The sequence below is a fragment of the Scophthalmus maximus genome, chromosome 7 (assembly GCF_022379125.1).
Source record: "Scophthalmus maximus strain ysfricsl-2021 chromosome 7, ASM2237912v1, whole genome shotgun sequence".
In the NCBI taxonomy this organism is placed as follows: Eukaryota; Metazoa; Chordata; class Actinopteri; order Pleuronectiformes; family Scophthalmidae; genus Scophthalmus; species Scophthalmus maximus.
Window position 1 is genome coordinate 12,505,012 of NC_061521.1, and position 24,989 is coordinate 12,530,000.

Genomic DNA, 24,989 nt, shown 5'->3' on the forward strand with positions numbered 1-24,989 from the left:
AATAGTTAGCTCTAATCAATACATAATTACACTTCTCTCTCCTCATTTGATTGGTTAGTGAAGTGTGGAGGTGCATGTTTGTAAAATTAACCCCTTGAAATCATTACACAACCATCCATAGATATCATTGAGAATAAGGCTGATATAATATCTGTTAAATGGTACAACGAGTTTCCCAGTCTGAATGTGACGACTGCATTTACCTGCTCACCAGCGGGTTTGTTTTTTCTGCTGATACAGCATGACTGATGTCACAGCTGGAGCCCATTGTATTGCTACTGAATGAGGGCTGGGAGACGGGGGGTCATTGTCAAAAGGCACGGTCGCTGGATCAATATCTGAATTCATTAGGCAGCTGACTTGAAACCATCAATACCTCTTCATAATTACCAGGTCCTGTGGTCGGAGCAGATGCCGTTCGGTGTGACCTTATTATCAGTGGCCCTTGGTAACTGATAATTTACTACGATCATCTTATGTTGTCATCTTGAATATATGATAAACAGAACAGAAGGTCTCATAAGCTACATGGGAAATCAGTACTAGGGACGTCATCTATGCACCTGATCTGATCCTTGACGTATATGTGCATTATAGGATCATATACTGTATATATATCTTAATCCTTAGAGCCTACACTTGGATTAGGGACATTTTCGAGAGACAGACGTTATAAATGATTTAAATACAAAGCAGGAAAACCAGTAGTGGAATAACAACATGGCAAAATAAAATGACAATATCAGCTAAAAATGAAAAATATGGACCAGAGAAAATGCCACGCAACTTTTGGGTACAGTGAAGATTTGGTTGGACCAGGAGCAGAAAACTGGAACCTGAGTCTCATTAACATCAAGATATGTAAAACAGATCACATCAAACCAATTTCATACACACAACATCAAAACATGTAATCTAGAGAGGAACTGTTTTGTCGGGTCAACAGAAAAATTATCTTTTTGAAAATCAGCTATTTTGATATTCAGATAATCATCTGAGTAAAAATTCTTCCAAGTGAAAATAGTGAAACAATTCCAAATATTGTGTGATTTCAGCCTGTCAAATGACACGATCTGTTGCTTATCTCAGTCAAATGAATGTAAACAAAATATTCAGGGGTGTCTGAACTATTGGTCAAGAAAAACAAGACATTTAAAGACATCTGAGAAGTTGTGATGGGCATTTTGTTTTTACGTTTCATAGAATAAATGTTTAATTGTTTAGTCACACCACCAATCTGCAGATTGATCAGTAATAAAACTGATCATTAGTCCTAACAATATGAAAATAACGGATAGCAGAGGGAGAAGTTGCAGGTCACATTGAAGTGCAGTTTATGTCTGAGCGCTTTTCAAAGAACGAACGTGATAAAGATAATGAGGCCACAGAGACTACGCGTGTTTATAGTATTAAACCTGATATCCTCCTCTTCTGACACCTTTGCTGCGAGTTTCAACACCAAATGAGGATCTCATCATCTACACTCATTTCCTGGAGATTTAACTCTGACCTTAGCGCCGAGCCATAACCACATACTGCCCTGACCCTCAACTTTAACCCAAACATAACCTTACCCTATAATAACATGTCTGAACCTTAATATGTACATGATGTACATTCTCATAATGTGACTTTGTAAACACACAAACACACACACACACACACACACACACACACACACACACTTGCTCTTGCTCTATGCTGACCGCGCATGCGCACGGGGTCGGGGTGGAGGGGGGCCCCGGCAGATCGCTGCTCCTCCGGCCGGCGGCAGCAGAAGCAGTTGGGGGATCCACGGAGCAGCAGCACGCAGCGGAGGAGCGGCGGGTCGCGGTGGTTTCGGAATAATGACACAACAGTCCGGATAAATGGCCAAGTTTAAGATGAAAGTCCACCGGCCGTGGCTGCTTTTTGTTTTCTTTCTTCCTTTGTCCGGTAAGTGCCTCTCTCGTTGTTGTTCTGGGGGTTTCTCGGCGCTGCTCGGTGAACTGACCCGGCGGAGGTCCGCCGCCTGCGCGCGTGACGTGAACCGCCGACACAGACTCACTCCGAGGGTTTAGGATGTTTGTATATCACTCTTTTGTTAAAAGCCAAGGTCACGTTTGGAACCACATTGATTGAGAGGAGATGATGTGTCCGGTTGATTAATTTGAACTGTGCACCTTCAGCGAGCCCAGTGCGTCTCTGTCATCATGTCCGCGGAGTTACATGGATGCAGGCTGCAAATTATGAACATGAAATCACCTCATAGTTTCCAGAAAGAAATATGTCTCTTTTAATCACACTTTTTATCACACTTTAAATAGTTTGCCAACATCATCATTTTGCGTTTTTTTTTATATCTCTCTTTTCCTGTCATAGCAACATAGTTTTCCTATAGACATTTTTATTGTACATGATATGCATTTCTATTTTACATCTCATATGGCCCGTCACGCCGTACAGCTGTCCCTCAACACTCTACTAACCTTTCCGTGGTTTTCCTCCAGGTGTTTTCTGTTTCAGCGAGTTGTCCTTCATCACGGAGCCCAGTGATGTTACTGCACTACCAAAGGACCCCGCTGTGTTGGACTGTCAGGCTCACGGGCAGCCGCCAGTCACCATCAGGTGGCTAAAGAATGGAGTTCGGCTGGCAGAGAGTGAGCACATCCAGTTTCTGCCCAACGGCTCCTTGTACATACCAAAGATAAAGCATACCAAGGGGGATTCAGATGAAGGATTCTACCAGTGCCTCTCGCAGAACAAATATGGAGCTATCCTAAGCCAAAGATCACATCTGACTATCGCAAGTAAGTATACGGAGCGAAAGAGGGGAAGGAATTCTCTGGAGCCAGGATGGACTTTATTCCTGTTTTCCACTGTCGAGGTCCGAGGTGAAAAGGATTAAACTTGTTGGTGATATCTACTTTGTGGTGTCATCATGAAGGCATTAGAATAGCAAGTTCATGGGTTATTAACCTGGAGATGGGAAGCAGATGTACCCCACCCCTCTCCCTTTTCCCCCCTCTACTGAGTGGAAACCTCTAAAGTCTGGGTTTCCACGTTTCTGGAAGTTGTTCAGACTTCACCATGCAAGAGTTTAAGGCTGTCAGTCCAGTTATTAGGACATTTTAAGAGACAGTTAAAGATACATGGAGAGTCTATCTAAAAGCTCATAAATACTCCATAAATAGGCAGCCCCCGAGTCTGACTACACTGTCATTTTCTTGTTTTGAGGTAAAAGTACCACTTGAACATGTATGGAATTGCTCAGGAAACATTGGCAAAAAAGTTGGAAATTGGCCTTCTCCCTATTGCACACTAGTGGGATTGCATTGTCATTGCATACTGGGGCAGTGTGATTGCTGAATGGTCCGCTACACAGAGGAATCCCTGAAAGGCCATTTGCCTTTTAGCCTTTGTTTGGAGTGCCCCTGACTGCCCCAGAAGAAAAGGCCTGGTTTTCGGGGGCATTTGTTTGTCCACTTATCACTGGACAGGACAGCTGTGTCTATTCACTGGGCCTGGTCTACCATGGCCACTTTTCCCAGGTCTTAGAAGGGATATCCCATGACCGGTGTCATGGAAACATGAGCATGTCTTCTGAAATCTACTGATTTTGACCATGACACTGAAGATACAAAGTTTTTTTGACCATGTGTCCGACAGTACAAAAATGATGAAGCTACACCTGTAGCACACAGGAAGATATTTATTTATACAAAAATAGAAACAGGAATATAATTCCTAGCGACTTTTTGCACACAACAACTCTCCAACATTCTTGTTGCAACTGTTGGTAATCTATCGAGGGGCAAACAAACTTTTCTATAAGATGACCACATGAAAATCCTCAAAAGTCAAGTTCTATCTCAGGGTCCAGCCTTTGTCAGTGAAAGGGTTAAAGGTTTTTGGTCAGCTGGAGGCGGGGAGTGGAGGATGGGGCCTCCTCTGTAGCTCCCCTTCTGTCCAGAGGTCCTAGGGGTCAGGGGTCAGCAGGGAAAGGCTTTGTGATGTCACTGTGCCTGCTCTGCCTGGGCTGCCCTGCTGTTCTTTCTTCCCAGCCCACAATCCCTTTCACTGGATCAGGCCCTCTGTTGCCCTGTCAGGCAGAGCGCTTTTGTTGAAGAAAGGCCAGTTTGTCAAGTGAATGAACGGGCCTGATATTACACAGTAAATAGCGTTGGGCCGTTCAAAAACAAGTTCTCACTCAGTAAGCATTTTCCTTTCAGTCAAAGGGCTACATCACACCAGTTACAGGGTTTCTTAGATTTTTCTTAGAGCGTCAGATATCTGTCATGTACTTCTTACAATATTTGCAAAATAAGCACATACAAACTTTGTTTTGCTATTATAATTTTTTAACAACCATGACACTAGGTATAGGTTATAAACAACATGAGGCTCGCAAGGTTCTGTTTTGTTGACTAATGGTAAACAGACTTCGATCTAGTGTCCAGTTTGGGCTGCAATTGAATGCACAGGAGGTTGAGAAGAACTCTGACCTCTTTAGAGAAACCTTTGTGCTGTTTGACCTAGACATTGATTTGTTCTTTACGACAGAGGTGACCAAATTAGCAGATCAGGCTGCGCAGGCCACACCCACCACCATCATCTCTGATCCCAGCAAGGGGGAAGATGGTCCGTTATCTCTCAGATGAGAGTAAACAACATATTGTTTTTAACTTCCATGCCCTGAGGGTTTCTCGTGATGCTCACCAGTCAGGCACACTGTCCGCAGATCGGTGGCACAGGATTTGTTTGTCGGGTACAAACCCTTAACAAAAATCTACTGCAGTTTTCAGGGAATACTTTCCAAACAAACCCCAGAAGTCATCATTTCTGATTCTGGTACAGACCAACCACCAAATGCACTTCACATAAGCAGAGTTACCAGTTTATGTGTGTAATATTGATTGTGATTAGGCCTTAAATTAAAGGATGGCTCTTTAATTTGGATTTCCCAAAGCTCGGGATTTAAATGTGGAGTTTCATTGGGAGAACAGGGTATTGATTTTCTTTAACATGATATTGACTTCCTTCCTGGGGGGGGGGGGGGGGGTTATCACCTCAATGAATGAAGGTCACTGTTCATATCTTATGGATTGTGCTCCATATTAATGCGGATTAGGGGTTACTAATTTGTGGTTATTATTGAAATTCCCTTTAAATGCACATATACAGATTGTGAATCAAACAAACTTTGCACAGGTGTTTCAGTTACTAAAAAGCAAGTGTATTTATACATAATATTTATTCTTACACATATCATAGTCTAAGTAAACACATGTACATATACATAGCTGTAAAATAAGCATGATGTTTCATCCTGGACTTCTGCAAGAAATAGTTTTACTTTAGTATTACAATATTTAAAAAATATATATACATATTGTCTATTCCTTGTGGTTGCTTGCAACCCTTCATATGCAAAGATAATTGATTAGTTTTTAGCTATAACAATGTATCATTCAGTGTCATTCTCCAATTGATTGGATTGATTGGACCAGCTGGTCAGTACAGGAGCTGATAGCTCATCTGCACAAAAGCAAGATCGTGGAGTCTTACACGGATCAATTCCTTTCATAGAAGCAGTTAACATCCATCAAAGTCATTGCTTTGCATGCATAACTTAAAATGTTTTGCCAGAAGTAGAAGAAAAAATACAATAACCAACAAGTGTGAAATAGATTAATGTAAATAATCATGTGAGATATCTAGTTCAGGGGCCCACTAATAATTAATACCCTAATAAGTTGTAAAGTTTTTTTTGTGAACTATTTTGTACTGCTTATACTTCCGGCCTTCAGCGCTAATGTATTTTGTCCACAGGTATCTCAGATTTTGTGTTGCATCCTGTGCCTGTGGTGGTGACTGAGGGGTCAGTGGCACGGTTCTCCTGTGCAGTCGTCTCCAGCCCTCCTGCCACCATCACCTGGGAGCTCAACCAAAGCACATTACCACTACAGACAGACAGGTACCTGCAGACACGCCCTGAGTCGCTTTAGACGCCATCGCACACTTGACCCCATATGATAAAATGTTTTTGTAGTGCTTTTTTTACGTTGCGGCATTCTGTTGCTACCCATTTTAATTGAATGTTACCTTTGTGTGTTTGTAGAATTACAGTTTTGCCCAATGGAGTTCTTCAGATTCACAATGTTCAATTGGAAGATGCTGGGCAGTATCGATGTGTGGCAACTAACATCGGTAGCCGTTTGAAGAGCAGAGAAGCCATGCTGACAGTCAACCAGGGTAAAGAGACCTGATCATACTAGATATTAAACCAATGTTCTGTTTGGACATCTCTGATTTTATTTTCAATATTTTCCTTTTACCATGAAGGTGCAGGTCCTAAACCACAGCAGAGGCCCAGAATCATTGCTGGACCTCAGAATGTCACAGTTTCTCTTCACCAAACTGTGGTGCTGGAGTGTGTGGCCACAGGCAACCCCTGGCCCATCATCTCCTGGAGCCGTGCTGACAGTAAACCCATCGATGTGTACAATGCCAAAGTGCTGGGCAATGGGAACCTGGTCATTACTGATGTCAGCGCCAAGCACAGTGGGGTCTACCTCTGCAGGGCCACCACTCCTGGAACCCGCAACTACACTATTGCTGCAGCCAACATCACAGTTCTAGGTACTGTGAACTCTTACGTTGTTATATCACAGGTCCTGACACAACATCTTCCACCTTCTTCTTGTTTTCCATATTCCATAAAGCTTTTGCAGATGTGAACAACTTTTCGTACTCAGAGAACTAGAAAATGTATGCTTGAAGAGAGACTGTTAGGTACAAGATGCCACACAGTTACTGTTTTCTGAGTAAATAAATGGTAAGAAATAGACTTGTACAGTATTTTCATTCTCTTTCTCTCACACCTCTGTTTCAGAGCCGCCATCCATAGTGGAGAGGCCCGAGAGCCAGACCCGTCCAAGAGCAGGCACTGCTAGGTTTATGTGCCAAGCAGAGGGCCTGCCCCCGCCACGCATCAGCTGGCTAAAAAATGGGGAAGAGGTTCACCTAAATGGAAGGATTAAAATGTATAACAGGTACTGTACACCAAGGGCTGTGGTCACAATCTAACAAAACATTTCAAGTACCATGAAAACAAATAATTAAATCCAATGTCTGGAAGAACTTTTTTTGAGGCGGATTCTTTATTATTCTTTTCTTGGTTCACAGTAAATTGGTGATTACCCAGATCATCCCCGAGGATGATGCCATCTATCAATGTGTGGCAGAGAGTGAACAGGGCTCTGTGCTGTCCTTGGCTCGCCTTATTGTCGTCATGTCCGAGGACAGGCCCAGTGCACCGAGAAATATCCATGCTGAGACCATCTCAAGCTCTGCTATCTTACTGGCCTGGGAGAGACCACTCTACAATGCAGACAAAGTCATCGCCTACTCCATCCATTACATGAAGGCTGAAGGTGAGGCCAAGAGGAGAAATCAGTCATTTATGTTTCAGGTTTTGTATTTCAGCAAAAAAAGGAGCAAGATGACTGTCGACCACAATAAGCAGTGTCACTCTCTCATGTGTGATCAACTCTACTTGGTGAAGGCCATCTGTTGATGCTGTGCAGAGCAGGGGTCAAGGAGGACTCAGAAATAACAACAGCCTAAGCCAACCCATTGTCCACTCCCCAGCTCATTCTTCTTGCACTTAAAGGGACATGGTTGCTTTTAAAAATTCTTGCCAACGAGCGATGCAAAGGAGATATTTAACTTAGACCACTGAATTAACAGTTCTCTGTTAAGTGTCTTTGGTCAAGCCTGCCTTTGTAGTAAATATGTTATTAGATGTTTAATTGGCTGCTTTAGAGGCCTGACAGAAGTTATGGTGTTGTCTCTAGCATTGCACATGTTCTAAACATGTGCAAAGGATGAGTGACATTCAGAAACTGTTCATGTGGGACATGCTTGACAAATTTCCCCTGAAGTCTCCTCTGCTTTTGATGATGTGAGCCCAACTCCTAACTTGTGTTTTCTGATCTGTTGCACGTCAGGGCTAAACAACGAAGAATACCAAGTCGTTATTGGCAACGACACGACCAGCTACATCATCGATGATCTTGAGCCAGCTCGAAACTACAGCTTTTACATCGTGGCTTATATGCCAATGGGAGCCAGTCGTATGTCCGACCAAGTCAGTCAACATACCCTGGAGGATGGTAAGCGCAGAGCATTGAATTCCAGCATTCCTCGCAATAAATCACTTTGGTAGTTAACCGAACATGCATGCAAGTGGTGTGTGTACATTTTGAGTGGATATAAGGGGGATGGGCATTTGGAAGTGCATTTTCCTTGTATATTGTACTCACAAATTTTGCTAATTTTTGTGGATTATAGAAAGAAATATGACAATCTAGCTTTTTGCCACCAAGAAATCCATCGCCACAGTAGTGTCAAGCAAATGTGTGATATCCTTCTCTTCCTGCAGTGCCTTTGCGTACCCCAGAGCTAAGTCTGACCAGCCACAGCTCGACAGATATCCAGGTGAGCTGGCAGCCGCTGCCAGCCAAGGTGAGCCGTGGCCAGTTGTCCGCATACAGACTCTCCTATCGCACAGCTGCAGACAGCACTGTTGCTTCTGTGGAGCTACCTCAGAACAGCACCGAACATCTGCTGCAGGGCCTGCAGCCTGACACCATCTATTTGCTCCGTATGGCTGCGGCCACCCGCGTGGGCTGGTGTGAGCCCTCAGCCTGGACCTCGCACCGTACACCCAAGACCTCCAGCAACAAAGGTAAACCTTCAGAGGGTTGAAAAGGAAATGTCACAAAAGTTAGCGAGATGGTGATGTAAACCTCTATGCAGTCTCATCTGACTTTTTATTTTTTTTATTTATATTATGCTTGGTTTTCATGCATGTTTGAATTTATTCAATTGGCTCAAAAACTGTGGTCTTTGATAGAATTCAATCTTTAATAGAATAGGATTAAAATCGAAACAACAGTACACGCTACAGAGTAATAGAATCACACAGAGGCAAAGTGGTAACTGGCTTGTCCTTGTGCTTTTGTCACATCAGTGCTTTACTGCTCTTAGAATGCCAAGAGGATCACGACAGCTCATGCAGAGTGGCCGGCTTATGCCTAGAGTTTGCTCTGGTAGCATTGTCCCACAGTCTTTGTGTTGGTTACCCAAGAACCTTTGCCCTTCGCTGTCAGTGATGTCAGAGCGGCCTCAGTCATGGGTCATAAAGAGAGGGCCTCAGGCATCTATGTGGGAGGAAGAATAGCCTTTTTTCATGGCCTGGTGTGTTGGGGGAGGTTGTTTGTCCACCAAAGCTGTTTTTTCTTGTTTTCAGAAGTTTTGTTATTTATTTTAGTTTTACATGTAGATCACAGCGAATATTAAACATGTCTGAATTTAGGATAATTTGCAGATTGGTAAATGTTACTGCACAGCCAGCTAAATATTTAAAGTAATCTTCTAGGAGGCAGCTGAAATGATAAATAACACCATCAATCCACCCTTTTCTATACCCAGTATCCTGTTGTGCTTTTATTGTTTAGTGTTCCTTTGTCTGTAGTAATATTCAAAATAAGAGTGATTATTGATCACAAGCCTGCTGTCTCCCCTCCCCTGCTCAGTGCCTTCAGCTCCTGTTCTTCAACTTGAGCCACTCAACTGCACCTCCATTGTGGCACGTTGGCAAACCTCCACAGAATCTGTGGCTGTCCAGGGTTACCAGCTGTGTTACCATGAAGCAGGTCAACCAGAGCAGCCCAACATCATACTGCAGGCTCAAAGAAACACCTACACCATCAGTGGCCTTGGTGAGTGATCCGTTCTTGTTGTTCTATCTTTCTAGTTGTGGAGTGAATCCAAAGATGCTTGCATTTTTTACAATTTGGACCTCTCTTTGGCTGTAGAGAGAAGAGCGAGAGTGGCAGATAGCTTCTCTCTTAAATAGAATCTCGTTTGCACAGATTAATTTAATTCAGTGGGCAGTTGGATGCTACATTTGCATTTTCACTCTGGGTCCTGGCTGACCCCTCTTGCCTAACCAGAAGCCCTCTCCAGTCTGGCTGCAATATTGTGTGAGACCAGGCTCCCAGGGTTAGAGGCCGGGGCCCAGATGTCCCTCCCACCTCAGTTTCCCATCCTGCAGTTTGCATAATTACCCCTGGCCATTGTGTTGCATCCAGGGCCAGACCTGCCCTGTAAGACCCTGGTCACTACCCCCCTTTTGGTGGACACTGGCGCACACAAACAAACACCCCTGGGATTGGCCAAAGCTGGACCAAGCTACTGACCTTTAGCCGTGGGACAGCAGTCTTGGATTAGGACCCCCCCACACACACACACACACTGGCCATCTTTGTTGTCCATGTAAATAACCCACAGCAGTTTATGTCAATGCAATATAAACCAGGGCCATACTGATCAAAACTATATAATTTTCTCTGATGTGAGCCTTAAAGCAAAGTTTGGTTCCAACTCAGTTCATACCAAGCTGAAATAGAAATGGGAAGATTGTTAGAAACTCTTTCAATGTTTTTTTTTTGTAATTATTATTATTTTGTATAACTTAGCAGAATTACAAACCTTCTCAGTTTGGTTCTATAGTGACAATCACAGGGCAACTGTCATTAGTTCCATGTTGTATAAAATCACTGTTTTCGATATTTGGAGCCATGTTTTGCTCCAAGTTGAAGGCTATAATACAAGGCCAGTAGGAAGAATGTGAAAGGGGAAACAAAAGGGGCCCTGCTCCCCTAACACAGTCCTGCACCCAGATTCCTTCTGTTCTATCTTGGCCTGACCTGGTGACCCCTGTCAAACCCCCCCCCAGTCCCATGGGCCTAGGATCCCAGCAGCTGAACACTGCCCCTGGCCCAGCCCCCACAACAGGCCTGGACACACCGCCTTCACTGGTCAATACCCATACGCTGACCTTTTGCACTGGAGGCATAAAACAAATCTTAACACTCACTAAAAATGCCCTGATTTAGGAGCCGAGGCAGTTTCAGTTTTTCCACGTTAAAACACAGAATGTGATGCATATATTCAAAGAAAAGCACCCAACCACTAGACCTCATTGATCTTTTGGAGTCTTTTAGCCAGTCCGTCATTCAGCCTGCTCTTAACATAATTATTTTCAGTGTACAATACAAACAAAATCACATTTCACCTCATCCATCTCTGTTGCTCCCCTCAAAAGTTAGCATTTTGCATGTATTTTGTTTAAAGTACAACCTTGTGCCAACAGGGTTTTGCAGTTGTAAAACCCACATAGGCTTTCAAAGGGGAAAAGACAATATCATTTAGTGATCATTTTCATAGAGCTTATTGATCATCTTGCCATATTTACTGGGCCTCTGGGCTGGTTGGTCTTTCTCATGCTCCTTACACATGACAACACATGATAAATGAGAGGTTGTTTTGACTGAGGCGACCACGCATTGTCCATGTATTGGGAGGAGGCCAGTTTTGACCCACAAACTTCCCATCTTACAGCTGTCAAAGTGTTCCTTTGCCTTTTTTCAAATTGATTGAAATTGAAATTGATGTTATTTGTTAACATCATGTTTGGTATTTCAATTATGATCTTTCAGTCTTTGGGATTGTTATGGAATTTATTTGGATCCTGTTAGAATATTATTTCAGAGAAGGTGTGCAATTATTGTTATTCTGACCAACCTTCAGTTCTAGATTTAGCTAAAAAATTGAATGTTTGTATTTCAGATCCAAGGAGAAAGTATCATGTCAAGATTCTGGCTCTCAGTCAAGCGGGAGATGGCTATCAGACAGACCAAACAGTTAGCACTCCGGGATGTGTGTGTAAGTACATTTCTCATTTAGGTTATTTCAAATTTCTTGCAAATTGAAATTGAAATAAAGAAATTTGTCCCAAATGTGATAAAAATATACCTTTTGTTTCCATCATACAGCAGCAAGAGACCAACCGGCAGCAGCCCCCCCACCTCCAGACCATGTGATGGTCTTGGCCACCAATTCATCTGCTGTATCTCTGCGTTGGGGCCGTCCTGCTTTCCCCTCTGGAAAGGCTGTTAGCTATACAGTCCGCTGTACACCCGTGGGCACCCACAATGCCTCTGCCATACGCTACATACAAACGTAAGCTGCATGTTGTGTACATATGGCTTATCATTGGCTGTTTTTGATGAAGAAATTTAAGATTATCTTACAATTAAACTTTTCATACAATAAATTGCTCTGGATTATTTTCTGCCAAAAGGCCATAATATGGGAATGTTGTTTGTTTACAGAACCAAACAGAGCGTCCTGGTTCAGAAATTGGATCCAAACACTCGCTATGAGTTTGTTGTGCGTCTCCATGTGGATCAGATGTCGAGTCCCTGGAGTTCTGTCGTTTACAATCGAACCCTACCAGCAGGTAGTAAATTTGACTTTACTGTAACATAATTTTTTGTGTTCTGTGCATCCCGCTATTCCCTCTGTGGTGGAGGCTCACATCCGAAAAATGTTATGTTTCTAAGTTAAATCTGTGTTGTTTATTATGAATGTGATTTTTCTGTGTACAGCACCTAGCCATCCACCTGCAGGAGTACGAGTGACTCTGATCGAGGATGACACTGCTCTGGTGTCCTGGAGGGAGCCCACAGAGCCCAATGTGGTGGTTACACACTACACCATCCTGTATGCTTCACACAAAGCCTGGATGGCTGGACACTGGCAAATAATGCAGAGGGAGGGTGAGTGGTACATCACATTATTGTTATGTCAGTGATGCAGAAAGTATTATGGAGGAGATATATATATATATATACATATATACAAACCATCTCCTGTATTTTAATGATAGTGTAATTAGATTTAAAACAGCAGAAGATTTCATAGACGTATAGTTAAAATGTTAAAGTAATCAACAGTATTCTGTTTAGTAAATGTAACTAATGGATCCCCCATAGTATGAGTATGTGTGTGCTTAAGTGTAATTTCTAAAGTAGGAAGCATTTCAATACATCATACTTTGCTGAATATTATTCATTTACAATACTTAAGAAAATTATCACTCATCACATATCAACTAAATGATACATGCTGTCTGCTGTTATTAATGCAACATTAAAAGTACCAGTAACGGTTTTCTGGACCTGCTGCCGTTAACAGGAAGCCATACGATGGCCCTGCTGGAGAAGCTGGAGGCGGGAAATGTCTACCTGGTCAAGATCTCTGCCTCCAATCAGGTTGGTGACGGGCCTTTCTCTAACATCGTGGAGCTGCCACTTAAGCGGGGAAACTCCCACCGCAGCAAGAACCCCAGGCACTCTGACATCTTCCCAGACACAGCAGGTAAAGGAACACTGGGGACATGATAGAGACTTCTCATCTTGATGTCTTTGAGTCATTCATTGATATATTCAAGTAGAGTGTTTGTGTTCTTTGCCTCAAATGAAATGGTGTGAATTTCCCATGTGGAACTTTTCAGTCTAAACCGTAACATCAGGGTTATGATGCCACTTCATTTGAGTCAAACTTTATTTAATCTATGAATCTTATGTTGACAAAGCTGCATTTTGTTGTTAATTCCTCTAGATATCCAGAAAACATGCCATTCTGAAACTTGTATGGATTTATAATTCATAATTTATAATCATTAGTCAAATCTGTGAGTCTGTGAAGAGTGCATGAAGGATCCTATCTTTCAGAAACAAACCACTAGGTGGCATAGGTTGGCAACACTTATTGAGCTTGTTAATAAATACACCAAAGTGTCGCTTCAAATTTGAAGTTAGGTTGAAAAATCGTCTTCTTAATATGATTAGTTTTAAGGTGGGAATATATGGAGAAGTTCTTTGTTTTTTTTCTGATAAAAGCATAGTACTTTTTAAATGCACTTCTAGTCCTGCACACAGTGCTGATTATGAACCGCGAACGACAATAATAACAAAGGCAGGGAGCAGAGAAGGAAGCAGTGACGTTGAGGAAAAAATGGGATAATAGTTTCCTGGCTGGCTGGAAAACAGGGTAACAGATAGAAGAGTTGTAATGCCCTCATTTTGTGTCTCTTAGGCTGATTAGTTGACCACAAACAATTATTAGCATTAAGCCTACACAATACCTAAAATAACATAATTACTTTGCTTTACCCCCGGGATGATCTTTTCAAATTATTCAGTGAAACTTGCATTGCTTACATCCCCTTTACTGCTTTGTTTGAGAAAATAAACTGTGATTTGATTATTTTGAGTTTGATTAGATCATTTGTTTCTCTGTATTGCTAGGTTTCTATTTATTACAGAATCATTATGAAAAATTCAGTTTTGTCCACTCAACACAGATCTGTGGCAATAGAAAGTCATACTGCAGCTACATAGTGAGAGGGCAGTTATTGTGGTTTGGGTTTGTTGTTAATTTGAAAACAAAATGCGGTCTTCGCATAAATTATGAGTTTTAATGGTATTTTATACCCAGCAAATTATGTCAAGACATCAAGATTCTGGTATTAACTCAGTTTACACCAATCACTGTATAATCACTGCATTTTGCCTTGTAGGGCCGAAAACATTCATGTCTCTAGACTGAGAGTATTTACTTCTGTTGTGTTGTAATTTTTTATTTCAACTGCATTTTCACTGTTTCTAGTGGAGCTGATGTGTAATGTTTCCCATCCTGACACATTGTGCTGCTTATCTTCCAGTGTTCTCTGATGATCACTACAACTTAGACCAGAGGTCCATGACAGGGATTATCGTTGGTGTGAGCATCGCCTTGGCCTGTATTGTTATGTGTGCCTTAATCCTCCTCAGCAAGGGTAGACCAAGGTACTGATTATGATCGCCTGAAATAATTAAAACAGCTCATAATTATATTATAAAACATTACCTCTGGAATTTTTTTTGTTTACATCATTATCTTTGTATGACTAACAGAAAGGCCTCCAGTCACAAAGTGATTGCTGTAGGAGGTGGTGATGGTCCACATGCTGGTGTGTCCCTGCCCGGTGAACGCCACACAGATAATGTGGAGGCTCTTATACCCATGATGAGTGGTCACATTTTAGATGCCACGGTGAGTGAAACGAAACATGGACATGAGTGAATGAGTATTACTGAATTTGTATTTTCACAGGTATGCATTTTATGTTCAAAAGAGCACAGGAGCATTAAAAAAATCCATCCCTCATATGTTTTTGAAATTTTCTTCTAGGGTGGATCTAATATAGTCATAAATAGTGGCGGTCCAGTCAGCAACACTAATCAAAGCAAGAGGTGGCTGCTCTTCAATAGGGAGATCGGAAATCCAGCTGAAAGTGATGTAAGTGATCATGTGACCTTATTCTGGTCAATGGGCTTTTTTTTTTTAACCAGCTCTCTGTTTATCTTAATTTCTGTCTCATCTTTTTAAATCTCTGTAGGTGGAGAGTAGAGCCAGCTTGTATGAGGCTGGTAAAACCGTTCTGAGGTATGACGAGCATTTAGGCCCCCTGCCGCCTTCCTCCCGGGAGATCATCTATGGACCATTTCATTCGGAGAGCTCTCACTCCAGCGAGGGCAGCCAAGAGACGGGAGACTCGGGACACTACTCCAACGAAGAAAGCAACGAAGAGATGAGCAATCCTTCGACAAGCCAGAGCTCCAGACCAGAGTCTTTTGGGCCAAATGATGGAACTGCTGTCATTGAGCTGAAGCAGTCTTTTGAAGTGGAATTTGAGAAGACGCTGAGTCATCCCCTCCATCACTCCGCCCTTGATGCCTCCCAGCTCTGCTGCACCTCGGAGGGCTCTCATCCCGCCCTGCACATATCCCATGCAGAAGAATGCTGACCCCACCTGGCCGGTATTTGCTCTCCAGCAGCTGAAACTACACCATGTCTACCTCGTTTGACTTCCTGAGTTGAGCCCCTCGGTTATTTCCTGAGACACAAAGGATCCACACAAGCCAGCTGCTATGATTGGAAGAGACTTTCGCTGCTTTTGCTGCGGATCTACCTCAGGATTTTGTATGAATGTTTATTATAACATTTTATTTCCATTATTTTTTACAACTTTCTACCTGTTTTCTTGCGTTTGGTGTTGTCTGTCCAAAACCAAAGCTCACCCATGATGAATGTTAAAAAGAATGTCAGAAATGTACTGTGATACATTTTCCATTATATTTAATTATTTTCCACTGGAGTGAAGGGTGTAGTTGGGCCCTCTTGACTGATTATCTACCTCAGTTTTCTGTTCTTGTATGTACATTTTCTACCTCCTTTTCACCAAATATTGTGCAGTATTATCTCAGACTCAGGGGAAAAGGGGAAAACATTTCATTGCCATGTCTTGCTACCTCTGTCGGGGCATTATTATCTTGAGGTGCTTTTTTTTTTAAGATTCTCTCTTTTATTTTCATGGTTGAAAGAGCTTTTGTTTCACATTGTTTGTCTCTGAATGGTGTATGCTGTGAAAATAACAAGTGCATTAGATACTGTCAAACTGTTTGAGCTTTATCATACTGTATGGTTTGACATTTTCAGTGCAGTGAACCCAAAGCTTTAATATGGCCTTAATATCGAAAGGGCTTTGCATACTTTAAATAATGAGATCCAAAGACGGGAAAAATTGTACCCAAAGAGTTTTTGATAATACCATAGATATTCTAAGGCAACCAAAAATATAGAGGATGTATATTAAGGGTGTGTTTGCCAAAATACTGTTTGTGCCAATGATGTAAATTTCCCTTAGAGTGGTGGTTTGAATGCTTTACTCAGTGTAAATTTTCTTGATGCTTTATTCTGGTGAAAGCTTTAGCACAAGTCTCCCCGGCTTGTGTTCAATTTGCCTTCTAGACCATTGCTAAACGCAGCGGTGACGCCGGTGCTATTATCCAAAGAGTTGTCTGCTTCCTCAGATGGGTATGGCTTTTAATTCAGTTGATCCTTGGTATGATGAGGTGGTAATGATTCACAGACCAAAGTTCAAATGTGTCCACCCAGTGATAGATGGTGATATTTATTCTTGGGTTAGAGAATCTTCTGTCACCGTTCAATATTACTGTGTGGGGAAGAATTCATCGCCCTATGATGTTTCCTGTCCAAGGGCGACAATGAAGGATTCTGACTATCATAAAGAAAACCCTATGTGTGAAGAGCAACATAATCATTTTTTATAACTTTGTGATACAAATTATCCTAACCAAAGAAACTTGAAGTCTCTGTTATTTAGTGATTTTCTTTGGTTTTCTTTTACATTATTGGAATTGAAATGTGATAGATTCACAATGGTTTTAAATGCTAGAATGGCTTTTTACGTAGATCTCTTTTTTTTTTTTAAAGCTTGAGATGTCAAAAATTGTTCTGCTGTCTTTTGATCACCATGAGATTTCACCTTAATTGTTCTTAGCTTACATTGGAAATTTTAATTTTGATTATCTTGATGGTTTAGACAAAGATATTTCCCAATTTCAAAGTGACATTTTCCTAACTTAATAAGGCAGGTTTCAAGTTCAAAGTTTGCTGGTGTAGTGGTCTAATGAAAAAGGTTAATTTGAAAGCCACAAGTAAGTTTTGCTGACTCAACTCAGGTGCCAAATGTAGATTTAGAGTGTAGACTTAACTGTTATTATTTAAGATAGGGTTTTTTGATATTTCTACTTTTGAATACCAAAACACATCCTTTAATTCAAAGTGAGCAACAGAACAAATTATTGTAGGTGTTGAAATGTTACAACAGCTTTTTTTGGTACTCTCAAGATGATCACAAATACTAGATAATAAAATTGTTCTTGGAAAAATACATTTTGTGTCATTGGGTTCATGCCATGTGTGTGTGTATTTTGTGTTTTAGAGCTAATGAGCATTTCCTGAAAAGTTTAAAATGTATAGCCTGACTGAAACTGGATTTTTTTTTTGACAAAACTAATATCAATATCTGAGTTTTTAAAATCCAGTAACAAAATTTTGGGTAATATTTAATTTTACCTTTACACATAAGTAATAAATCGGCCAACAGACGTTAACATTGAGAAATCATCTTTACAATGCTTTCTGTTGGACTAAGTTTTTAATGGTGACACTGATTCTATGCTACCTCAAAGTTATAGAAATAATATAATTCATAATAAATTTAAGTAATCTAATAATTCAGTCTATTTAAGTTATCTACTTATTGATTTGAGCTTAGACAGATATTTCTGTTCTGGGGTTTATTGTTACTTATTGACCAAAATGTACACCAATGCAGATATACTTACAGTAAGATAATATTTGGGAATTTTACTAATTTATATCTGACTAATAAAAAGGTATGTGAACAGGGGAGTGGGAAATAATGGAGTCAAGTGTATGTTATAAGATTAATATTAAATGAACAATCATATTATTAAGTAGGGTAAACATTTCTGACAGAACTGATACATATTGAAATAAATCCATTATCCTGAAATAGTATTTCATCATCTTTATTTACATAATAACAGTACAGTTTTACTGGAGTTTATGTCATTGTGGAAAAACACCATTATGAAATGAAAACAGACTTTGAAATAAAATGCACTTCAACAAAACTCAATCACATCAATTAATAAAATATAATTGTATAACTTTAACTTGATTTATAATAATATATTTAACAATTTCGTAATTCATTACTTCATTTTTATATTATAGTCTGCTGATTCATGGGGTTAATCTATTTCATCATGCCTTATTTTCTGGTTCTGGTACAGCAGATCAGGAAGTCTAGTAGTATTGAATCATACTAACAGAAGGTCCAGCAGGGGGCAGTACGTCTCTGTCCGGAGCTCCAGCTGCGAGGTTCGCAGTAGAAAAGGAAGAAGAAGAACACGGCTCGGTCTTGTTGTTGTCGGGTGTCGCGCTCAGCACTCGTGCTGCGAAAATGCGCATCGAAAAATGTTATTTCTGCTCGGGGCCGGTGTACCCGGGACACGGAGTGACGTTTGTACGCAACGACTGTAAGGTAAGGTTTCATCTCTCTGCATGAAAAATCGTGTTGCTGTAACAGAAGCTCGTGTTCAGTTGTCGGTGTCGGCCTGTTAGCTAGCAGGCTAACATAACGTGCTGGCACTCACGTGGGTCGACAGACGGGTTTTCAGGCGCTGACAGACAGAGGATTACTTGGCAATAAACGAGGCTTACAGGGTGGAGTTAGAGTTAATGATGTTAACTTTGTCATTTCCTAAATGTTAGGCCGATGATGCCCTCCAACAGCGCGTATAAGAATGGATCACATGTAGGGTCTCCTTTAAATAGCGAGGCCTTGCTCTTGGATGATGGGCTGATTTCGCCCCCTGAAGGCTCGATGTGAAAACAGAAGATAGGAGCTTTCCTGTTTCCTCTGTCCACAGTTCTTGGTCTTTGGTAGTATTACCAAGTATTTGACACACAGTGGTGCAAAGTAATGTCCATATAGTCCTTTGGTATATACATACATATATTTACTCGAGTAATACAGTTAAGTACAATGTTGAAATCTTCTACTTTCAGTATCTCAATTTTCTGCCACTGTGTGGTGTACTTCTACTCCACAGCATTTCACAGTGAAACACTGTACATTTGTTTGATCATTTCATTATTTACTTTGGAGATTCAGATTAATAGTTTTAATTAAAATGTACATTAATGTATAGATAGTTATATTAAAATAATAATAATAATAATGTTTTTTCTTAAATTGATGATTCTGCCGAATGAGCACAAACCTTTCACTGCTTCCACCAGCACCACTGCTGATACTGTCAAAACAAAGCTAATCAGGTGTCATTTTTTTGATTTAATAACTAAAGCTAATATTCAATGGGCAATCATTTTATTTTATCACTGTATTATATTTTTTATTATAGTATTAAATCGGTAAATTTGAGTTTCTGATACAAATGGTTTTGAAACAATTTTAAAATATTTTTTGTTAGCCTGGTTATTGCTATTATCATTATTATATTAATCAACTATGAATTGATTTGAAATGAATACAGGTCATTATTGTGTAGCGATCGAGATAGTTTACCATTGAAAAATAAATTGTTCTCTGTGCACTCTTGTGGAGAAACAAAGTAATATGATTTCTGGACTAGCTGAGATGCAGTATCTTTGTAATTTCTTTATTGCAGTTTGTCATTTGTTTTTACAACATCAATGTCACAGTGCCTGTGATCAGCTTATATCTGCTGATGTTAATTTTCAACAAATATAATGTCAGACTTATAATATTTCAAATTTGTAACTCAATCTTATTGATTTAAACTAATTAATTGTTTGTTTTTTCTCTTTTTAAAAAAAATGTAGTCATTCAAATTCTGCAGATCAAAATGCCACAAGAACTTCAAGAAGAAGCGGAACCCAAGAAAAACCAGATGGACCAAGGCATTCAGAAAGGCGACAGGAAAGGAGCTGACAGTGGTGAGCTGGTTATCTATAGAGCACTACCTCAGTGTTGTTGATTTGTTCAATTACAGCTACTTATAAACCAAACATGTCTTTCAGGATAACTCTTTGGAATTCGAGAAACGCAGAAATATACCTGTGAAATATAACCGGCAGCTGTGGGACAAGACAGGTAACAAATTAATTCAGCAGTTTCTTTAAAATCAGCTGGTTATTTATTTTTTTCAGCAGCACATTTATGTTTCATTGTCATCTTTTACAGTGGAAGCAATGAAGAGGGTGGAGGAAATAAAACACAAACGACAGTCAAGATTTATCATGAACAGGTGAGTGGTTTATTTTAGGATCATTTTTAAAGATTCATTTTCTTGAGTTTGTCTTTTATAAGTATAACAGCTACTGTTTTATGTTTAATAGATATGGTCTTTGCTGTGTTTGCCTCGTCTTAACTTTTTTGTCTCCACTTTAAAGATTAAAGAAGGGCAAACAGTTGGAGAAGGAAGAGGCCATCAGCGAGGTGAAGAAAAACATTCACCTCATCAAAGCTCCACATGCAGGTAAAGATTCATCAGAATCACCATTTGGGCCAGTTAATCATAAGAATTCTCGAATTATGTATAAGGGATTTTATTTGATGACATAATCCACACACACTGGGGGATATGCACAATGTACAGCACCATATAAGGAGTTTTCAAGAATATGAAAAAGAAAATGTAGTTATACAAATGATTGTCCTTAAGACAAGTCTGTGATATCAGCAGTGTTTGAATTGTCTTTTTTTTTGTTTTTACAGGAAAGCCCAAAAAAATGGAAGAGAAAATGGTGCAGAAGTTGCAAGAAGATGTCGACATGGGGGATGAGGATAATTAACCTTATGCCCAAGGTTTTCCTTTTGTGTCATGAAACTTGGGAGCAAGTTGACCTTGTATTATATTGTACTTTTGTCATTTCCAAATGGAAGATGATGGACACAGTAAATCGTAGAAAGACTGAAAAATGTCTGCCTCTACAGCGGCAGCAACTAACCGCGTGTCTTAGTTATTCTCTCTGCTTGGCAGTTGGGGCTGTTAAGAATTTACTCAATCCTGTTGCATAATATAATGTTTTACAGAAATGCAGATGTTAAAAGGCTACAAACAAAAAATAAAAGAATACTTTTTTGGATTTGTTCTGTTTCTTCGTTTGTCTTTGGGGGGTTCACACCATGTTAGCTAGGGTTTTGCTGAGGCATTAATGAGTTTATGGAACATGTCATTTTCATGTTGGATGATATATTCTATTTTCATGTTTTCAACACAAAGATGCCAGGTAGATGAAAGTATCCATGCCCTGTTGACGCACGAAAACAATTACAATGCATGAATTAATATATCTAACTTTTTTAAATACACGACACAAGGTGTATATAAAAAGTATTTGGTGTATATGGCATCACTTGACACCGAGCCCCCGCTATTTGAAATGAAGATTTGAAATAAAAAGACTTGACACACGTTCATATCACAGACTGTAAACACAGATCTTTGTCTCTCGGTCTGGTTCGTGTGACGTTTGTGGCCCATCCGCCTCTCTGGCATCGATTCGCCGGTCTGTTGCTGTACAGACCGCTGCCGTCGCCCGCCTCGTCGCAGCCACATCTCCCCGCTACCTATTCTCCTCCACAGGACCCGAGAGCAATATATTCAGTTTAGCGCGCACAGTAGCGATCCAGTAATGTCTGAGGAGGTGGAAGACACGAGGACTTCAGAAGACCAGCAGGTACAGACATGTAACGACCAACTGCACAAGGTGTCGGTCGCTGCTAGCTCGTGTGATGCGTTCAATTAGCATGTGGCCAGCCGGAAGCTAGTTAGCCACTTGCTACTCTTAGCTAATGTCACCAACGATGCTACCTCCAAGGCATTGGCTAGTTAGCCACCAGAGGAGGTTTGTCGCCAAAGCAAAGTGAACACATCGCCGCGATCACGCCAGTGGGTGGTTTGTCACAATTATTCATAATCGGATTAGTAGCGCAGCTAACGTCGGGTAATGCCGTGGCTAAAATTGCTAAATTGAATGGCAACATGAATGCTAGTGCAAACACTAGTTGGGAGTTCCCCCCCCCCCCCCCCCATTGCGGCGCCTGTTCATAACGTAACAAATATTAACTGTAACTGTTGCTCCTGCATGTTTACAGCATATTCTCTTTTCTCTGTCACGTTGAGCCGTTTACAAAGTAATCAGTTTCCCCCCTTCAGCTGGGTGCAGCCATTCTCCATCCATTCTCTCTGTGCTCGTTCGACAGGAAATGGAGGACAAAGTAATCAGTCCCGAGAAAGCAGAGGAGGCCAAGCTGAAGGCCAGGTATCCCAACCTCGGAGCCAAGCCCGGGGGCTCAGACTTGCTCAGGAAAAGACTTCAGAAGGGGGTGTGTTTCAGACCTGAACGTGGCTAGATGTAGATCTCAATGAGATCACCTGTTTAGATAAAGTATACAGGAATGAAAACTTACACAATAGCCATCTTACAATATTCTCACTTACTGTCTCCTCTTTTGTGCAGCAAAAGTATTTTGACTCTGGTGACTACAATATGGCCAAAGCGAAAATAAAGAATAAGCAGTTGCCATCAGCCCCAACGGAGAAGACCGAGATCACGGGGGGCCACATCCCCACACCTCAGGACCTGCCTCAAAGAAAGACTTCAATTGTGGCCAGCAAGCTGGCTGGTTGATGCTTTTATACTCACTGTATTGTCACCATTCCAACCCCCACCTTCATATCTACCTGCCGTTTACATTTTCATTTGTTTATTTGTTTGTCACCTTTGTATGCACTCTCTAAGAACAAGATATGTACCAAGCCAAACACTTGAGAAAAAAAATTGGGAAACTGTTTGGCACTTAATTGTCAGTGAGTTGAATCCAACTAAGAGTTAAAAGAACAAGCTCTTAAATCTGAATAATGATTGATTTGTGAACCTGATATCACACTCATAGATATGATTGGATGTTTTTGCCGTCTTATTTTCGCAGAACTTTCACTTTTAAGTAAATTTGCCTTCATACAAAAGCCAGTTTAATTTCAGCTGAGTAGCCTGTGAAAAATGACCACCACTGAGAAGATATTAGAATTTGCATTAATGTACGTGTGAACAAGAAGTGTAATTTACAGATATGCCTTTCAGTTTGTTTGAGCATTCACATGCTGATGCGGAGGCATGTCTTTTCAAATAGTTAAAAGTGATGTAATGCTGTTTTTTTTCTCTAATCCTTTATATTGTCTGGTCTGTCCCTTCCTCTCCCTGTGAAGCCACTTGATCCTGTGCTTTCGAAGTACTGAAGGTTAGATCACACACTTTGTAGCCAGTTGTATTTTAATTCATTTTAGTGACATTGGTATGCCAAGACTTGCTGCTGGTTTCCATCTCATCTGACCTCTAAAATGGCCTTAAAAATTAACGAACCGTTCCTCTTGAGCAATATTTGCTCCCTCAGTGAAAAAACCTTAGTTGTGAATCTTGCCTGAAATGTCTGTCACTGTCTGACTGGAATCACGTAGGATTTTATGGAAAGAAACTCCCTTGACATGTCTGGAGTGTGCATGTGCATTTACTGTGCAGTCACACTGTGCCATTTGTTTTGTAAATAAAATAGTTTTGCATAATAAAAATAATCAATTGAATGTGTCCATATGCATAATTATTAATAAACAAAACTACCTGCACTAAGAAGAGCCTTGTTCACATCATCATAAAGTAGCTTAAGTATTACTGGGAAAAAAACAATCCCTTCATCCATTTGTCGGGCGAGGCAATTAATTGCTAGCTCAAAGTACTCTGTCTTGCGACTGAATGAGGAGAGCAAGTTTCCGATGTGTGTTGAGTTATAGCTCAAATTGACTAATTTGTTTATTCTTTTATGGCACATATGACCCATGATTGAAGGCATAGTTTTTCCTCTTTGAAATTAGTTTTTCCGACATGCAAAAGCACCAGCATGAACAGCCAAGTTCCGAGCACATTACTGATGTTTTGACTTAATTATGCCTAATCAGCAGTACAGGAAATGCCATTGAACTAATTCTCAGTAAAAAAAAATGATGGAAACTCAATGAAAGAGGAGAAGCTGGTACCAGAGAATATTTAGTATTTCTGTGTACAAAAAAAGAAAACACAAATAATTATTAGAAAAGCTGCAAATTATTTTCATGTGAATTCACTTATTGGTTAATCAGCTAATCATTTCAGCTTTAGAGTACTGGTTGATTTCTGTGCGGGGGTAATAATGACAGCGGGGGTCAGTGGAAGTAACAGTACCCTTCAGTAGGTTTATCCAGCCAAACTGAGGCAGACTAGTAAAATCAAAAGTTACAGTGCTCTTTTACCTTTTCACATATGAGTTAAATGAGCTCACATCAACCAATGAATTGTGCATCCAGTGGTGTGGCACTAAGGGGTTCAGGGTGTCGGATCAGGACACTAGATTTGTGCTCAGGTGAGGTGAGACAAAGGAGGGATGTTCTAGAGTTTCGACTGTTTATCTGGATGCAGTTCAGGATGCCAAATGCAAAGTCCATCACAGCTTCTGCAAGGGCTATTTTGTGTCTGTGAAAATCAAAAGAAGACGAAGAGAAAGACAGAAGAGAAATCCTGAGAAGATTGTATATAATCCTATATGCGACAAGATCCCAGATCACAGGAGTGTG

General features: G+C 40.6%; 3 protein-coding genes across 3 annotated transcripts; all 3 read left to right on the forward strand.

The window, feature by feature from the left end:
- Positions 1-1,769: 1,769 nt before the first annotated feature.
- On the forward strand, positions 1,770-17,695 carry LOC118315239 (protogenin B-like). Its single transcript, XM_035642364.2, has 19 exons — positions 1,770-1,935; positions 2,490-2,789; positions 5,812-5,956; positions 6,101-6,234; positions 6,325-6,621; positions 6,875-7,034; positions 7,168-7,415; positions 7,992-8,156; positions 8,426-8,731; positions 9,582-9,767; positions 11,680-11,775; positions 11,886-12,072; positions 12,225-12,352; positions 12,501-12,671; positions 13,090-13,272; positions 14,621-14,744; positions 14,853-14,991; positions 15,130-15,237; positions 15,338-17,695. The coding sequence occupies exons 1-19, from the start codon at positions 1,869-1,871 to the stop codon at positions 15,743-15,745; spliced, it is 3,552 nt and encodes a 1,183-aa protein (XP_035498257.1). The 5' UTR covers positions 1,770-1,868; the 3' UTR covers positions 15,746-17,695.
- Positions 17,696-18,715: 1,020 nt separating this feature from the next.
- On the forward strand, positions 18,716-21,468 carry rsl24d1 (ribosomal L24 domain containing 1). Its single transcript, XM_035642432.2, has 6 exons — positions 18,716-18,877; positions 20,203-20,316; positions 20,401-20,473; positions 20,564-20,627; positions 20,773-20,858; positions 21,098-21,468. The coding sequence occupies exons 1-6, from the start codon at positions 18,797-18,799 to the stop codon at positions 21,172-21,174; spliced, it is 495 nt and encodes a 164-aa protein (XP_035498325.1). The 5' UTR covers positions 18,716-18,796; the 3' UTR covers positions 21,175-21,468.
- Positions 21,469-21,878: 410 nt separating this feature from the next.
- Positions 21,879-23,966, forward strand: arpp19b (cAMP-regulated phosphoprotein 19b). Its single transcript, XM_035642438.2, has 3 exons — positions 21,879-22,062; positions 22,589-22,711; positions 22,846-23,966. Exons 1-3 carry the CDS (start codon positions 22,018-22,020, stop codon positions 23,014-23,016), a joined length of 339 nt encoding a protein of 112 aa, XP_035498331.1. The 5' UTR covers positions 21,879-22,017; the 3' UTR covers positions 23,017-23,966.
- The last annotated feature ends 1,023 nt before the right edge of the window (positions 23,967-24,989 follow it).

What these genes read in the sequence shown, in the direction of transcription:
- LOC118315239 (XM_035642364.2), top strand. Translation starts at nt 1,869, where the DNA reads ATGGCCAAGTTTAAGATGAAAGTCCACCGGCCGTGGCTGCTTTTTGTT. An exon ending in ATCACATCTGACTATCGCAA is followed by an intron (nt 2,790 to 5,811) that starts GTAAGTATACGG and finishes TTTTGTCCACAG; the next exon opens with GTATCTCAGATTTTGTGTTG. An exon ending in CCATTACATGAAGGCTGAAG is followed by an intron (nt 7,416 to 7,991) that starts GTGAGGCCAAGA and finishes GTTGCACGTCAG; the next exon opens with GGCTAAACAACGAAGAATAC.
- arpp19b (XM_035642438.2), top strand. Translation starts at nt 22,018, where the DNA reads ATGTCTGAGGAGGTGGAAGACACGAGGACTTCAGAAGACCAGCAG. An exon ending in GGACTTCAGAAGACCAGCAG is followed by an intron (nt 22,063 to 22,588) that starts GTACAGACATGT and finishes CTCGTTCGACAG; the next exon opens with GAAATGGAGGACAAAGTAAT. An exon ending in GGAAAAGACTTCAGAAGGGG is followed by an intron (nt 22,712 to 22,845) that starts GTGTGTTTCAGA and finishes TCTTTTGTGCAG; the next exon opens with CAAAAGTATTTTGACTCTGG.
- rsl24d1 (XM_035642432.2), top strand. Translation starts at nt 18,797, where the DNA reads ATGCGCATCGAAAAATGTTATTTCTGCTCGGGGCCGGTGTACCCGGGA. An exon ending in TTGTACGCAACGACTGTAAG is followed by an intron (nt 18,878 to 20,202) that starts GTAAGGTTTCAT and finishes AAAAAAATGTAG; the next exon opens with TCATTCAAATTCTGCAGATC. An exon ending in CAGGAAAGGAGCTGACAGTG is followed by an intron (nt 20,317 to 20,400) that starts GTGAGCTGGTTA and finishes CATGTCTTTCAG; the next exon opens with GATAACTCTTTGGAATTCGA.